We start from the raw sequence: 15,608 nt of genomic DNA on the forward strand, positions 1-15,608 counted from the left end.
CAGTTGAATGTTTGAGCTACACTGTGCAAGCCAAGTTTATTTGTACAGCACATTTCAACAACAAGGCAAAGTGCTTTACATAGAGCATAAAAGGCATCTAGACAGAATATATAAGCAGCACAAGGCAATGTAAAACGACATTTAAATACAATCAAAAAGTGTTAAATTTGGAAATAAAAAGAAGCTAATATATAATAAGACAGATAAAACAGGAGAATAAAAGTTACACTGCAGTGTAAGATATTAACCCTCAAATTTGGTTTAATTAAATGCAAACAGAAAAGTCTTCAGCTGTGATTTAAAAGAACTGAGAGTTGCTGCAGACCTGCAGTTTTCTGGGAGTTTGTTCCAGATATGTGGAGCATAAAAACTGAACGCTGCTTCTCCATGTTTAGTTTTGACTCTGGGGACAGAAGGCAGACCTGATCCAGACCACCTGAACTACAAACTAGTTGTGATGTCAAAAATCCTGCTTGTAGGTTCACATGTTAAACTGAGATTTAAGGTGAGCTCAGAGAAACTTTCCTCCTTCAGCAGATTAATGTGAAAACAAACATACATCATTCTGCACAGGGAAGAGAGCAACATCCAACTCAAAGAACAAGAAGAAAAACATGTTTTTGAGTGGAGGGAAGCTTTAAAATAGCAACATTTTACATATTAAATAGCTTAAAAAATCAAAATTATTGGTTCAGATTTAGAAGCTCTTTTTGCAGAATATTTCTGGAATCATCTGTCCACAATAAAACTTTGTCATTTGAGACATTAAAATTGTTACTTTAAACATTAGAGTAAAAACACAGTAGAAGTTTTCAGCCATTTTTATGTCAGAACCACCACTGCGGTCAAATTACTCACTTGTGTTACTCACAGGTAAACTAAACCATGTAACCTGCACAATATATTGCTTTTCTGCTTTTACTTCTTAGCATTTATTCCTTGTCATTTAGCTGGTTTTTGTCCCTGATTCATTCTCAAGAGACACTTTAAGATACTAGTTGTTGAGATCCCCAGTAAACAAAATATTAATTGATGACAGGACAATTTTTAAAACTGATTGAAAATCCATTTCTCCTTTAAAAAAAGAGTCAGATAGGTAAGAGGCTCCAAACTGTAAAAAGCAAAGAAACAATCTACCAAAGCTTGAGTGAAAGTGCGACATCTAAAGGCAGTTCTATGTACTGCACTGCTTTTTGGAGGTACATTTTTTCTTCGCAGTATATTCACTCCCACATGTTCATCTCTCTCTGTAATAGAGCTCATCCCCTCTTATAATCTGGTTATTATTAGTAGCAGTAGTAGGTTTTATGATTTTATCTAATTCAACCAAGGACATTCTGAGGACTCAATATTTAAAATGCACTGTCAACTAAACTGATAACATGAAAACCAGGAAAATAAAACCAAAGAGCATGTAAAGATTGATTTAATAATCATATTTATTGCAAAGTCCAGCAATGCAAAAATTAAAAAAACATTTCAAAGAGTAAGTTCTCAAAACTTTCATGACTGTTTAAGCTCTACATCAGTGCTAGGCCAACAGCAGCCCTACAGCAAACTTTTTTGGCCCCCTGATGAAAGTTTTGACTTTTATAGTTTACATCAAAAGTTTCACATCATTTCTCATAAATCTCCTGTTGATAACAAAATAAACACAATACTCCTGTAAATCCATATTATTGTAATATAACCATGTCACAGCTAATACTGTCCCCACACCAGGAGAAGCATTAAAACTATGGCTGTGCCATACTATTTGAACAGTGAATCGTGCTGAAATTAAGTTACACTAGAAATTCAAGTTTAATGTGTGAATTCTATAACTTCCGCCTGTTGGACCAGAACAGATTTGTTCTTCACAAACACAAATGGTTGGAAGTTGAACATACATGGTGTGTTGATGAAGTTTTTCCCCCAATCAGATAGTCCTCAACAGTATTATAAATCTATTTTGTTCTTAAATGAATTAAAAGAAATAAACAAAACATAGGACTGTGTTTCCACTGAACTGTTTAACATCCCTGCATTGAAAGGTCCTGTAAACACATTAAAAAGGCCACTTCTTGAACCTAATTGCTGACCCCTGCTCTACATCACATACAATAAGGACATTAAATTTACAAACAGAAGGTATAATATAAACTTAACAGTTCCAGTGATCATAGAGTCCATATTAAAAGGCCACTTTAGTCCACTTCCTCAATGGTGGGCCCCTGGGAGCCAGCTCGTGCCTGCTGTCCACAGCTGCCTGCAGGCATTCCTCCCTGATACAACTTGCTGATGACGGGGTTACACACTTTCTCCAGCTCTTTCTGCTGGTGTTGGTACTCCTCTTTATCAGCCAGCTGGTTGTTCTCCAGCCAGCTGATGGTCTCGTCACACTTCTCAATCACCTTCTTCTGGTCCTCCTCGCTGATTTTGCCCTTCATGTTCTCGTCCTGCACACTGCTCTTCATGTTGAAGGCGTAGGACTCCAGTGAGTTCTTGGCAGAAATTTTGTCCCTCTGAAGCTCATCCTCAGCTTTGTATTTTTCACCGTCCTGCACCATCCTCTCGATCTCTTCTTTGCTCAATCGGCCCTTATCGTTGGTGATGGTGATCTTGTTCTCTTTGCCGGTGCTTTTGTCCACTGCTGACACGTTCAAAATGCCGTTGGCGTCAATGTCGAAGGTGACCTCGATCTGTGGGACCCCTCGAGGAGCAGGTGGGAGCCCTGTCAGCTCAAACTTGCCCAGCAGATTGTTGTCTTTGGTCATGGCTCTCTCCCCTTCATAGACCTGGATGAGGACCCCGGGCTGGTTGTCAGAGTAGGTGGTGAAGGTCTGGGTTTGTTTAGTGGGGATGGTGGTGTTGCGTTTAATCAGGGATGTCATGACTCCTCCGGCTGTCTCGATACCCAGGGACAGAGGCGCCACATCCAGCAGCAGCAGGTCCTGAACGTTGCCTGAGGTATCACCTGAGAGAATGGCGGCCTGGACGGCGGCACCGTAAGCCACCGCCTCGTCTGGGTTGATGCTCTTGTTCAGCTCCCTGCCATTGAAGAAATCCTGCAGGAGTTTCTGGATTTTGGGGATTCGAGTGGAGCCTCCGACCAGAACGATGTCGTGGATCTGTCCCTTGTCCATTTTGGCATCCCTCAGGGCTTTCTCCACCGGCTCTAATGTTCCCCTGAACAGGTCAGAGCACAGCTCCTCGAAGCGAGCCCTGGTGATGGAGGTGTAGAAGTCAATACCTTCAAACAGAGAGTCGATCTCAATGCTGGCCTGGGAGCTAGAGGACAGGGTTCTCTTGGCCCTCTCACAAGCTGTGCGCAGCCTCCTCAATGCTCTCTTGTTATGACTGATGTCCTTCTTGTGTTTCCTCTTGAACTCCTCCACAAAATGGTTGACCATGCGGTTGTCAAAGTCTTCTCCACCCAGGTGAGTGTCTCCAGCTGTGGCTTTGACCTCGAAGATACCGTCTTCGATTGTCAGGATGGACACGTCAAAGGTGCCTCCGCCCAGGTCAAAGATCAGGACGTTACGTTCTGCTGACTTGCCTTTGTCCAGACCATACGCGATGGCAGCTGCTGTGGGCTCGTTGATGATCCTCAGGACATTCAGTCCTGCGATGACGCCTGCGTCTTTAGTGGCCTGTCGCTGTGAGTCGTTGAAGTATGCCGGGACTGTAATGACTGCGTTGGACACCGTTTGGCCGAGGTAGGCCTCAGCAATCTCCTTCATCTTCACCAGGACCATGGAGGAGACCTCCTCAGGGTTGAAGGTTTTGTTCTCCCCTTTGTATTCCACTTGAATTTTTGGCTTCCCTCCATCTCCGACCACCTTGAAGGGCCAGTGCTTCATGTCCGCCTGCACCACTGGCTCATCAAACTTTCTTCCAATCAGTCGTTTGGCATCAAATACAGTATTGCTGGGATTCAAAGCCACCTGGTTCTTGGCTGCGTCCCCGATCAGCCTCTCTGTGTCCGTGAACGCCACATAGCTGGGGGTGGTCCTGTTGCCCTGGTCATTGGCGATGATTTCTACTTTTCCATGCTGGAAAACCCCCACACAGGAGTAGGTGGTACCCAGGTCAATGCCGATAGCTACACCTTTAGCTGCAGACATCTTGGTTGTTTTGAATTTGTGTCCTAAAGATGCAGACACAGAAATTAGAAAGTGCAATTAGAAAAGTAACATAACATACATCAGTGTTCAGCCGGCAGCTGAACTGGAATTCTGAATTAATCATTAATGTGTTGCTCATCCCCAAACATCCCTTTTGACATCAGTATGTAATGTCATAAAAAGAGAAATCATACATCAAAATACTGCATCAGTTGATTATCTGGTATTATGGCTTTTTTGGCTCATTTTTACAAATACTGAGTCTATTTTAAAGATATCTGTGACATTTTATTCACCAAAAGTTGTTCAGATTTTTCTAACTCTATCATTCCTTACAGCCCAGATTCCCCTCTGTCCTCCAGCAGGCTGTTTAGGGGGCAATTTACATAAATTTAGCATTATTAGTGCAAATTGGCATCCTATACATTATTGCTCAGCATTATCATAGCTTCTCTTTAAAGTGGATTACAGCAATGCTGAGATTTTGAGGAAACATCAATGTTTGGTAGAAATTCTTAAAATGAGTTTCATAGAACTGTACATTAATCTAACCAAAGCAGCCTAAAATTGACAATTTTCCATATGGAGTTTGGTTGAACAGAGCAGATTCTATTAAATCAAACGTATTTATATTCTAAAACTCTGGAATACAGCAATGCCGACATTTCAAGAAAACATCAGTGATTACTGGAAATTCTTAAAATGAGTTTCAAAGGACTGTACATCAATCTGATGACCAAAGTAGCTGAAAATTTTAGTTTTCAAATTGAGTTTCTTAGCGGCATTTTAACATTAACAGATATATTTAAAAACTCTAAAAACAATAAGGTAAAGTAAGGTACTTACTCTCGTTGAAAGATGAGGATATGGCGATGATGGAAGAGGTTACTGTCCTGTTGTGTCGTTCTTCTTGCCGGTTTTCGTGTTGACCGTCTCAATGCTGCTGGTAACCGTCATTTCATATTTATACTGTTCGCGTGCCCCTCTAGTTACTTCTCGAGCTTTCCCGAGTTTCTCGTCCAATCACAGAGCTCAGCGCCGGTGACTCATCGTGATGACGCAGAACGGGGGCGTGGTCTCAGAAGTTTCTACCAGCTTCTGGACTCAATGAGAAATCCCGAGAACAAACTCGACGGTTTAAAAAACAACAAAACACATAAAATTCAGAATAAATCGAGCGGGACAGAATAAATATGGACAGATTAAACAGAAAAAACAGTTAAGTTTCTTAATTTAATGAAGCAAACGTATCGGATTGATTAATCTCTGTTAAAACATTAGTAATGGTCCAATCACTCCATTTAAATGTACAATTCATATTTTAATAATTTAATAGGGACTAGATTACTTTAATGCCGAAATTTCGAGAGGAGAATAATGATTTATCAAAACTTTCTAAAGAAGGTTGTAGATTAATGACCAAAACAACCTAAAATGGAGAGTTTCTTATGGTGAAAGGTTTATTTTACCACAAGAAAACACCTGGTAGCGGTATTTATTCCAATATCTACGCTGATCCATCATTAAAATTGATTTTCGTAATTTGTGTTGTCACTCATAGATAACATCAGACAACAATAATATTTTTAAATGCTGTTAAATGTATCTTTTACTAATATTGTGTATACACAGGAGTAACAAGGATTTTCAATTAGCCTATGATCATTTACACAAATTATGTTTCATCTAACAGTCAATCTCTTCAATTATGTGATTACAGCTCTAATTTATGTAGACAAAAAATACCAATTGCTTTATCTTGCATAAATCTCTTTATCTGTATATTTAATTAGGCTACAGATATGATTAATCAAATTCAAACTTTATTTGCACCATTTCATACAAAGGCAGTTCAAAGTGCTTTACATAATAATTCATACATATGCAGTACATACACACTTAACATGTACTGTGAGTCCCTTTCAGAAAATGCTTGGCTGAATAAAAAGGTCTTTAATTTGCTTTGAAAATGGCAGATATACTGTAGTTATTAGCTTTACATTGTCTTGTTTGAAATCTCAAAATAACTTACTACTACTACTTTTGTTTATTATTTCAAGACTTGAGGTCGCAACTAAGACAAATCCCAGATTAGACTGTTTCCATGGTCAGAGGACACTCTACAACCCTGATAACACACTGGTTATGTGATATTTGGAAATGAGGCAGGATGTTTAAATGTAAAAGTGTGTCTCTAGTGAACTAACATTTAATTAAGTAACTTCTTCCACCACTGGCTACTATTTGTACTGTTTTACATGATTATAGCATTTTTCAAATTATTGTGATAATTGTGAGTTTGCAGCATTTCTTCTCAGTGTCTCGGGGTTTGCTGTCTGCCACAGTTTTGCTCTTTATATTTAATATGAAATTTAAACTGAGAATAACTCCCTTTGATTACAGCAAGAAAAACAAGTGTCAGTATTCATTTGGGCAGTTGACGAGTTTTTTAGGACTGACTTGAAAAATTGTGAAACTCTGTTACAGGTCACAGGTGACGTCAGTCTTGGGAGCTTCAGTCTTTAGAGCTCAAAACAGGAACATCAGCAACACTCAGGGCCCCAAAAGTCCAGGTCTGACCCTGCTGGCAGCTATATTCAGTAGGAAGAAGTATTCAGATTTTTGGACTTTTTCTCTAATCTTTGATTTTTGCTGAAATATTGGATCATTTGAACATTTATTGAAATGAAAGCATGTGAGAAGTTTAGAGGGAAAAATCACTATTTGGTGGAGCTGTTAACAACTCATAGACATGTGAAATGTGACCCCGACTACACACTGCTTTTTGTAAGACGTCAAAAGCCAAAAAGGTTGGAAACCACTGGTTTCATCTTTAATAATGTGTTGTATTTTAGAAGCTTGTTATATTATCCATTGTGTCAAATCTTCATCTGAAAAGTAACTAAAGCTGTCAAATAAATGTAGTGGAGTAGAAAGTACAATATTTCCCTCTGAAATGTAGAAAGTAGCATCACATGGAAATACTCAAGTAAAGTACAAGTACCTCAAAACTGTACTTAAGTACAATACTTGAGTAAATGAATTTAGTTACTTTTCCATCACTGGCTGTATTTACATATGTTTATACAGCAGGGTGTGTGTGTCATGTGAAGTGTCATCGTAGACAAAGCATGACAGCAACACACTGCACCTTAGAGGACGGAAGGTTTAGCAGAGTCAGTGTTGTCTGCCCAGTCTTTTGTCTGCAACCAGTAACACCTGTATTCAGTTCAATCAATTAAGTCAATCCGTAAATCCATGCTCATTTACGTCACTGATTAGTGCCTCCCAGAGCTCATTCACATCATTATTTATTATATAACAGGTATATTGTTCCGCTTTTGTTGGAATTATTTTCTAAAGGTAATTTTTGTGCTGCTTTTTGTACCTCAAAATTGTACTTTACTACAATATTTGAGTAAATGTACTTAGTTACTGTCTACCACTGAATATCACAACACTGGTTCATTCGTGTGGACTCTTTCTCTTTGTTGGCTGCAGATAATTTTATTGCTTTCTTTAATGTTAAAGATGATCATGAAGAGCGGTAGGAAACACAGTAATTGAGTAAATGTACTTAGTTACAGTCCACCACTGGTTAGTTTTGGAAATGTTTGTAAAGAAGGGCGTATGTGTCATGTGAAGTGTCGCTGCAGACGAAGCATGACAGTGACACACTGCACCTGACAGGGGGGCAGGTTCAGCAGAGTCACGCCTTCCTGCTCAGATCAAATCAGTTCAACACTCCGATCTGGAGACACAGTTGGAAGAATCTCACCATGAAGCTGCTTGTTTGTTACGTCGTGCTGATGACTGTAATGATTACAGGTGAGTGCTGCTATATACTGCTAACAACTAGCGTGAAAATAAATCTGTAGTCCAGTGTAATTATCTACTTTATTTTCATTATCGATTCATCTTTTGGTCTGAAAACTGTGAAAAATGTCTAAGGTGACAGTTTACAAATGTCTTGTTTTGTCTGATCGACAGTCTCAAACCCACAGAGATTAAGTTTATGATCACGTAAGACCAAGAAAAGCAGCAAATTCTCACATTTAAGAAGCTGGAACCATCAAATGTTTGGTACTTTTGCTTGAAAACTTACTGAAACAGTTGATTGATCATTAAAACTGTTAGATAACTTTAGTTTTGATTATATAGCAAGTATAATATTCAGCTTTTGTTGAAATCATTTTCTAAACTTGATGGTCATTTTTGTGCTGCTGTTGGATCGTACTTCTTTGTACTGACAGATGTTGTAGAAAGAGTGGAAAACATCTCTCATTATAAAACTGAACTACAGCTTTCAAAATAACCATTGAGTCAAAACATCTGTAAAACTGATTCAATAAAAACTGTGTTATAACTTTGATGAAAGTATGATGAAAGTATGATACATTATTTTTACACAAAATATACATCAGACAGAAGAATCGGGGGAGTTACAGTTCATGCAAAGACTTTTACAACAGAAACAGGTATTAAGAGCTTTCACAGCCTTTGGATTAGAAGCCAATGTGCTGTTTGTGAAAACTGAAGGAAGTTTGACTTTTTACCTGTAAAATTTGCTTTCATGATTTTGATCAATGGCCATTAAAGTTAAAAAGAAAATAGTAATATACACAAATGAGAATTCAAATGATCTTCTAGTATGCAAAACAACTACAACAAAATGTAAAACTGTGTGTATTTGCTCCCTCATTTTACTCTCTGGACAAGGCAGTTTATATTTAGTTTATATTTTCACTTTATGAGTACTAACATGATAATAAAGTAGTAAAAGTAAAAATTTACTTTATTGGACCATAAAAGTGACTGATATGTAAAATACACAACTTACAGGTGAGGTAATGTAAAAGAGATGAACTGACAGGTATTTCCTGCTGCGTCATCATTGTCAGTGCTCACATCTAAAATATTTTTTCAATCATTGCGAAACATGAAATTCCTGAACAGCCAGTTTGAGGCTCTCTCTGTGTTGACACTACAAATCCCTCCACAGAACTGAGTTTCAGTCCGTGTCAGTCAGTTTTTATACAAAGTCATGTTAATGTCTTCAGTAATTTAGATTTCTGAAGTTTTTACCACTAGAAATAAGCTTTTCAGCTACTTCATCTCCTCCTCTTATTTGTGTTTAGCAGCTAAATGTTTTCTAGTTTCATGTAAATGTGTTTGTTGGAGACTGAGGAACACCTACTGCAATTAATGTATTTTGACCTGCCTCACCCAAAAGCATGTCATAATTGAAACAGTTTCCCGGTGAAAGTAATTATACCTGTATGTCAAAACCAGATAATACCAGAGGGAGTCTGCATAATAACAACTTCATAAACAGATTACCGAAAACAAGTAGACGGTTTCCTGGACGGCAACTAAATGATTGATTTATTTTCTCTCTTGCAGGAGGCAACGCACAGTTGGATGGTGAGTTTAGTTTTTTCACTTTCATTTATTCATTATTTCTTTTGCCAAGATCCTCTTTTCTGTTTACACACAAGAATGAAGGTTTTATAGAGTCCCTATTCCCCCCCCTCCCGTGACTATACTCACATGTAGGGATGTGCTGGGATCAAATTTTCAAGCTACAATTATTATTGTAGGTAAAAATATCACAGTAAACACTATTATCATGATAATTATGTTACTTGGAGTTACTGAGCATGTTGCACTGTGGTATACAGTAGAAACGGTGTACCGATACATCTCTACTCACATGTTTTGGTCAATTCTTTTGCTGTGGAAAGCGTTTCAGTTTCAGTTTTTTCAGTTTTTTTGAAACTTTTCAGAAGTTTTTGACCCATTCTCCTCTTATAACTCCTTCAATACACCACCTGATGAACTTCCACACACGTCCGACGTCAGAGCTTTCACCTCTCTGACTGCTCAAAGGAGAATTCTTTTGCTGTGGAAAGCACCTCATCCTCCCTCGTTCAAATGAGAGATGATATATCGCTGTTAAAATTAGAGGAAATAAAGTTCACCTTATGTGGAGCTTCAAATAGTTGTTTATCATCATTGGAAATCTCTAATTATTTATTTTAAGCACCTAAGTTTAGACTATATCTTCTATTATTAGTTTAAAATAAGCCTCTTTACACTAAACTGCTTCTTTTAAGGTCTGAAGGGTGTACAGTTATCAAGCCTGGTCTTCAAATACAAATATCTCAGCCACAATTTGTTTTACTTATTTGATTTTGCCTGTTTTCTTTTTGAATGTGTATTCATAGGCCTGTGTGTGCAAGAACTTTAAGTGTGTGGTTAAGGGGGGGTGAATGTGGGATATTATTGTAGCAGTAAAGGGCAGGTTGGGTTTTGTTTTATTTTCTTTGTTTTTAAACTATTGTGGTGTTTTCGCTGGGATTCAAAATGTTCTTATCAAGTCAATTGTTCTATTATTAACTGTCTTACTAACAATAAAATTGTTGAAATGATAAAAAAAGAAAAAAGAATTAAGGTTTCAAATGTGGAACAGGGTTCAAAACAACCTTTGGACTCACAACTTTAATTCAGTCCAGGTTTGAATAGTCAAACCACACTATTAATGTGTTTGTCAGTAAATGTGTCAAACACTTTGCTCCAAAGTGAAATTTTGTTTCTCCACAGACATAAAATTTTCATGTTCCCCTGAGGATGAATCCAGCAGCAACAAAACCACAAAATTTTCACCCATCCAAAAACTCCACGACAGAGCTAATACTGAATCCCCAGCTTAATACAAACATAGAATGCTATCATGCTAACGTTAGCATGCTTCATTTGAGGCCTTAACTGGGCTGATTCTGATCATTTCGCTGCTTTTTATCACCTCAGAGAAATAAGTCAGCACACATTTGACACATCACATTCACTTTTTTTGCCAAGAGTTAGATGAGAAGATCAATATCAGTCTAATTTCAGAGTGTTAAGAGCAGTCAGGAGGTAATTAGCTTAGCATAAAGACTGAAGCTAGTCTGGCTCTATTCAAAGTTCAAAAGTTGACCTTATGGTGGCGCTAGAGGAAAAGTCAGAGGATCACCAAAGTCAGTCGGATTCATCCTCCGGGGAACATGAATGTCTTTCATTGCAGTTCATGTGATAGTTGTTGAGATATTTCAGTCTCTGCTCGTCTAAAATCAACTGTGTCTCCTGCAGTTTGTGGCAACGCACCGCTCAACACAAAGATCGTAGGAGGTGAAGATGCTGCTGCGGGGGCCTGGCCCTGGCAGGCCAGTCTGCACAGTAACGGCAGACATTTCTGTGGGGGATCTCTGATCAACAACCAGTGGATCCTGACTGCCGCTCACTGTTTCCCCAGGTGATACCCTCATGATCACATGATCACTCAGCAGTGGTGGAAAGTAACAGAGTACATTTACTCAAGTTCTGTATTTAAGTACAATTTTGAGGTACTTGTACTTTACTTGAGTATTTCCATTTGATGCTACTATGTACTTTCTACTCCACTACATTTATTTGACAGCTGTAGTTACTTAGCAGGTTAAAGATTTTACCTAAAACATGATAAATTTATAAAATACAACACATTGTTAAATATTAAACCAGTTGTTTCCAACCTTTTAGTCTTGTGACCTCTTGCATAAAATCAGCGTGTAGCTTGTTTCCTTGTCACATTTCACATGTCTATGAGTTGTTAACAGCTCCACCAAATAGTGATTTTTCCCTCTAAACTTCTCACATGCTTTCATTTCAATAAATGTTCAAATGATCCAATATTTCAGCAAAAATCAAAGATTAGAGAAAAAGTCCAAAAATTGAAAACAGATTTGTGTATCAGAACTTTGTTTTTTTTTTTACAACCACATCAGTGTAAAATTCTCTGATATGTTATTGTCACATATGTCAATAGTTTTTAATCGTTGTCTTTTTTTCCCTCAGCACCAGCACATTAGGTTTGCAGGTTTATCTCGGACGTGAGAACCAACAAAGCCTGAATCCAAACGAGGTGTCCCGGACAGTGTCCCAGGTCATCACACATCCGAACTATGATAAGGACACAAATGACAACGACATCGCCTTGTTGCGGCTGTCCTCAACTGTTGACTTCACCAACTACATCAGACCTGTGTGTCTGGCGGCGGTGGGCAGCGTCTTCGGGGCCGGAACCACCTGCTGGGTCACTGGATGGGGGGACATCCGGACTGATGGTGAGACCTCATTTAGTAATTTTTAAATTTATTGTTAATAGTGCATGCATGGAGAAAGTATTTATTGTTGTGGTGTGGATAAAACTACATTTGAATGGGTTTACAAGACACCTCAAATTGTGTTTACGTCTTCAAACAATACTCCAAAATGCCTCCAAAAGTCTCCAATTTTCACATGTTCATGTCCATAACAAAATTCATAAATCACTGACATTTAGCACTGGTTAAACAGTCTGTTTTGTGTTCTTTTCCAGGCTTTTAAGACAAAATTAGCAAGTGTAAACACATCAAAATCAAACAGCTTATCCAGTTTCTCTTTTGTTGAGACAGGTCATGGAAATTTAACTCTCTTAAAGCGTGTTAGTTTGAACATCAGAAAAGACAATAAGACTTTGTACTTCACCCAAATCATACAGCTGATACAGTCATTTTCCTATTTTTGAATCGACCAACCTCAGATGCAACTAAAGATCTTTGGCTCCCAGATGAACGAGATATAACAAATGATTCAGGTCCAAACTTTTGTTTGATATACATATGTCCTTCATTTTAGGCCTGACAGGACATTTAAACTATTTTTACAGCACATTAATTTACTCAAAGACTGAGTAAAGCTCTTTAGCCACTGCTACAGTATTATTTTGGTTTTATTTAACTCCTAATTTGATTTAATGACCTTAATCGAAACTTATAAGTAGTAGCACGATCTCCAGCTGTGACAGCATAGTTCAGCCCGTTCAGCTCAGTGAGTAATATCTTTTTTGTTTTCCAGTTTCCCTTCCTTCCCCACAGACGCTGCAGGAGGTCAATGTTCCCGTTGTGTCTAACAGCCGGTGTACCGAATCCTACAGTATTCTCACAAACAACATGATCTGTGCTGGTTTAACAGAAGGAGGAAAGGACTCTTGCCAGGTGAGTCTGCAAAACACTCCTCCATCAACCTGCATGTGCTTTATTTTCATACCCACGTCTGTAAAGGATGATTCAAGTCAAGTCAGTTTTATTTGTACAGTACATTTCAAACACAGATAAGCTCAGTAAAGCTTTACAGTACACAGGTTGTGATATGTAGCGATATGTACCAATCATCTGAATTATGATTGATTGGATAGGAGTGACTCTCATTTCACCACGAACTATAAATGGCTAAATTTGATCACTGTTGCATTTGCTGATGATGTGCTCCACCTGTGCAGGGGGATTCAGGCGGCCCGATGGTGAGCAAAGACGGCTCTAGGTGGGTCCAGGCCGGAGTGGTGAGTTTTGGAAACGGCTGTGCTGTGCCCAATTTCCCCGGAGTCTACGCCAGAGTGTCCGAGTACCAGACCTGGATTAACAGCCTAATCACCAGCAACCAGCCGGGCTTCGTCACCTTCCAGAGCTCCTCCACCTCCACCGATGCTTCATCCACTGGAAACGTTCCCTTTATGTCCCTCTCCTTTCCTCTGCTGCTGTCCATTTTACCTGTCCTCTTTTCTCTCTTTGTGCTCTCATAATGACGCCTGCAGGGTTTGTTTAGCCACTGTAAAAACCCTCCAGCTGAAGTCTTTTGGCCTCATATTTATCCTTAAATCCTGCCTAGTTTCCTGTGTTTAAGGAATTTTACAGAAATAAATCAACAACAGAGAAAAGGGGACTAGTAACAAAAAATGGGACTTGATTACAACATTTTCTTTTTTGCAGAATTTCCACTTTAGTCCATCTTGTAGTGAGTTTAATATATGGGATTTATTTACACACATTTATTTTTATAAATTACTACACATTTATGGAGCCTTATTATAGTATTTAATTATAATCAATTCATAAATGTACCTGTTTTTAAAAAAGCTGTTATGCAAAATAATTAACATTTAATTTAAATGATGCATAATTAAATATCAAATCATTTAGAGCAACTTCTGCCGAGTAACAGCAACAGCGGCGTCTGCTGCCACGAGTGGTAATTACAGGACAAGCAGTGAAGGCACCGCACTATTCTAACGTGAAGGAACAACATTTGAAGGGAAACAGACTTAAACAAGACCGTGTCTAGACCGCAAGTGTAGCCTGAGCAGAACATTTAGCAGAGAGAACTGGAGCTACATTCAGGTAACTACTGTTTCTCACAGCTGAGTTATGTAGTGTAAGAAGAGGTGTTTTAAAGAGGCGCCATTCTGCTTGTTACAAGTCAGTGTGCCATCAAAATGATTTTGAAACTGTTATTTTGGTTGCAAGATGTTGTTTTAAAGACATGTAATCAAGGTGCCACCAAAAATTAATTAATGAAACACGAGTAAAACTTTTCAATTTCAAAATCTTTCTAAAATGATGAATAATTTAAAGACAGAATAAGTAAATTATTAATGAATACATTATCTTTGTATTTTGTACTTTCTAAGATTTATAATGCATTGTTGAAACCAATTTTTTTTTATTAAGTGATATTATTTTTTTTATTGGTGAATTGATTATAATTAAACACTAAACATTTGTAATTATTTTTGGCACACTTCAGACTCCGTACACAGGGTCTATTAAAGCCCTTAATCAAATGTTGACTTTTAGCTGTTTTGTACTCAAAAGCCGGAGTATTTAATTCTGTTAAGGTTGAATTTTCTGGGTTTTTTTTTTTATTTCCACTGAAGGTGAATTTTAGAAGTTGAACTTGAACCTGTGAAGTGATGGTGAAGAAACGTCTCTTTAATCTCTTCTGAAACTATTTCTGTCTGCAAATGATGCACTAAGCACCTGCAACTTTTACACATAACATACATGACGTATATATCTGAATCATTATGTAAAAGAATTACAAACATTTACATAATTATTCATTTGAGGGGTTGACAAAATATTGGAAACACCTTAATGAACTTTTCAGTGACACACTGAACAGTACCTCAGGATTTATTACAGAGCTGTTTAAACTGGATCACATTTATTTGCACTGTACAGTGTTCCTCTCTCAGGTATTCTAGTGTAAGTAAAGCTTTTATTTTTTTAAAATAATAACACTAAATAACATTTCTATAACTGACCTTTTTTTTCATTGTATTGTACTGTACCATAACACACATACACACATGATTATCAGGTTGCATTGTGGGTAATGTAGGCACCAGGTTTTGACAAGAAAGAAGATTGTATGAAATAAAATATCTCTGGTTCTGCTGCATCGATTTTGATCCCTCTTTTAAAAACTGAATATTGGACTAATATTCATCAGGTGGACAGAAACACAACTCCAGATGAATAATAATGTTGCTCCGTAACTGCTGGATGTGGAAATAAGCAACTGTTTGGTGACAAGTTCAACATATCAACTTAAAAGCTGATGATATATCTGTTTCTGCTGCCTCCAGGTGGCCAAAAAAAGTTA

General features: G+C 37.9%; 2 protein-coding genes across 2 annotated transcripts; one reads left to right on the plus strand and one right to left on the minus strand.

The window, feature by feature from the left end:
- Window positions 1–1,421: 1,421 nt before the first annotated feature.
- LOC122966437 (heat shock 70 kDa protein 1) lies at window positions 1,422–5,076 on the minus strand. The gene is made up of 2 exons (XM_044330663.1): window positions 4,953–5,076; window positions 1,422–4,129 (listed from the first exon to the last, which is right to left on the minus strand). The coding sequence occupies exon 2, from the start codon at window positions 4,104–4,106 to the stop codon at window positions 2,187–2,189; it is 1,920 nt and encodes a 639-aa protein (XP_044186598.1). The 5' UTR covers window positions 4,107–4,129; window positions 4,953–5,076; the 3' UTR covers window positions 1,422–2,186.
- A 2,714-nt stretch (window positions 5,077–7,790) lies between these two features.
- On the plus strand, window positions 7,791–15,405 carry LOC122967092 (serine protease 27-like). Its single transcript, XM_044331519.1, has 6 exons — window positions 7,791–7,934; window positions 9,510–9,530; window positions 11,238–11,400; window positions 11,982–12,250; window positions 13,023–13,162; window positions 13,447–15,405. Exons 1-6 carry the CDS (start codon window positions 7,886–7,888, stop codon window positions 13,744–13,746), a joined length of 942 nt encoding a protein of 313 aa, XP_044187454.1. The 5' UTR covers window positions 7,791–7,885; the 3' UTR covers window positions 13,747–15,405.
- The last annotated feature ends 203 nt before the right edge of the window (window positions 15,406–15,608 follow it).

This window comes from Thunnus albacares, chromosome 17 (genome assembly GCF_914725855.1).
Source record: "Thunnus albacares chromosome 17, fThuAlb1.1, whole genome shotgun sequence".
Classification (NCBI taxonomy): domain Eukaryota; kingdom Metazoa; phylum Chordata; class Actinopteri; order Scombriformes; family Scombridae; genus Thunnus; species Thunnus albacares.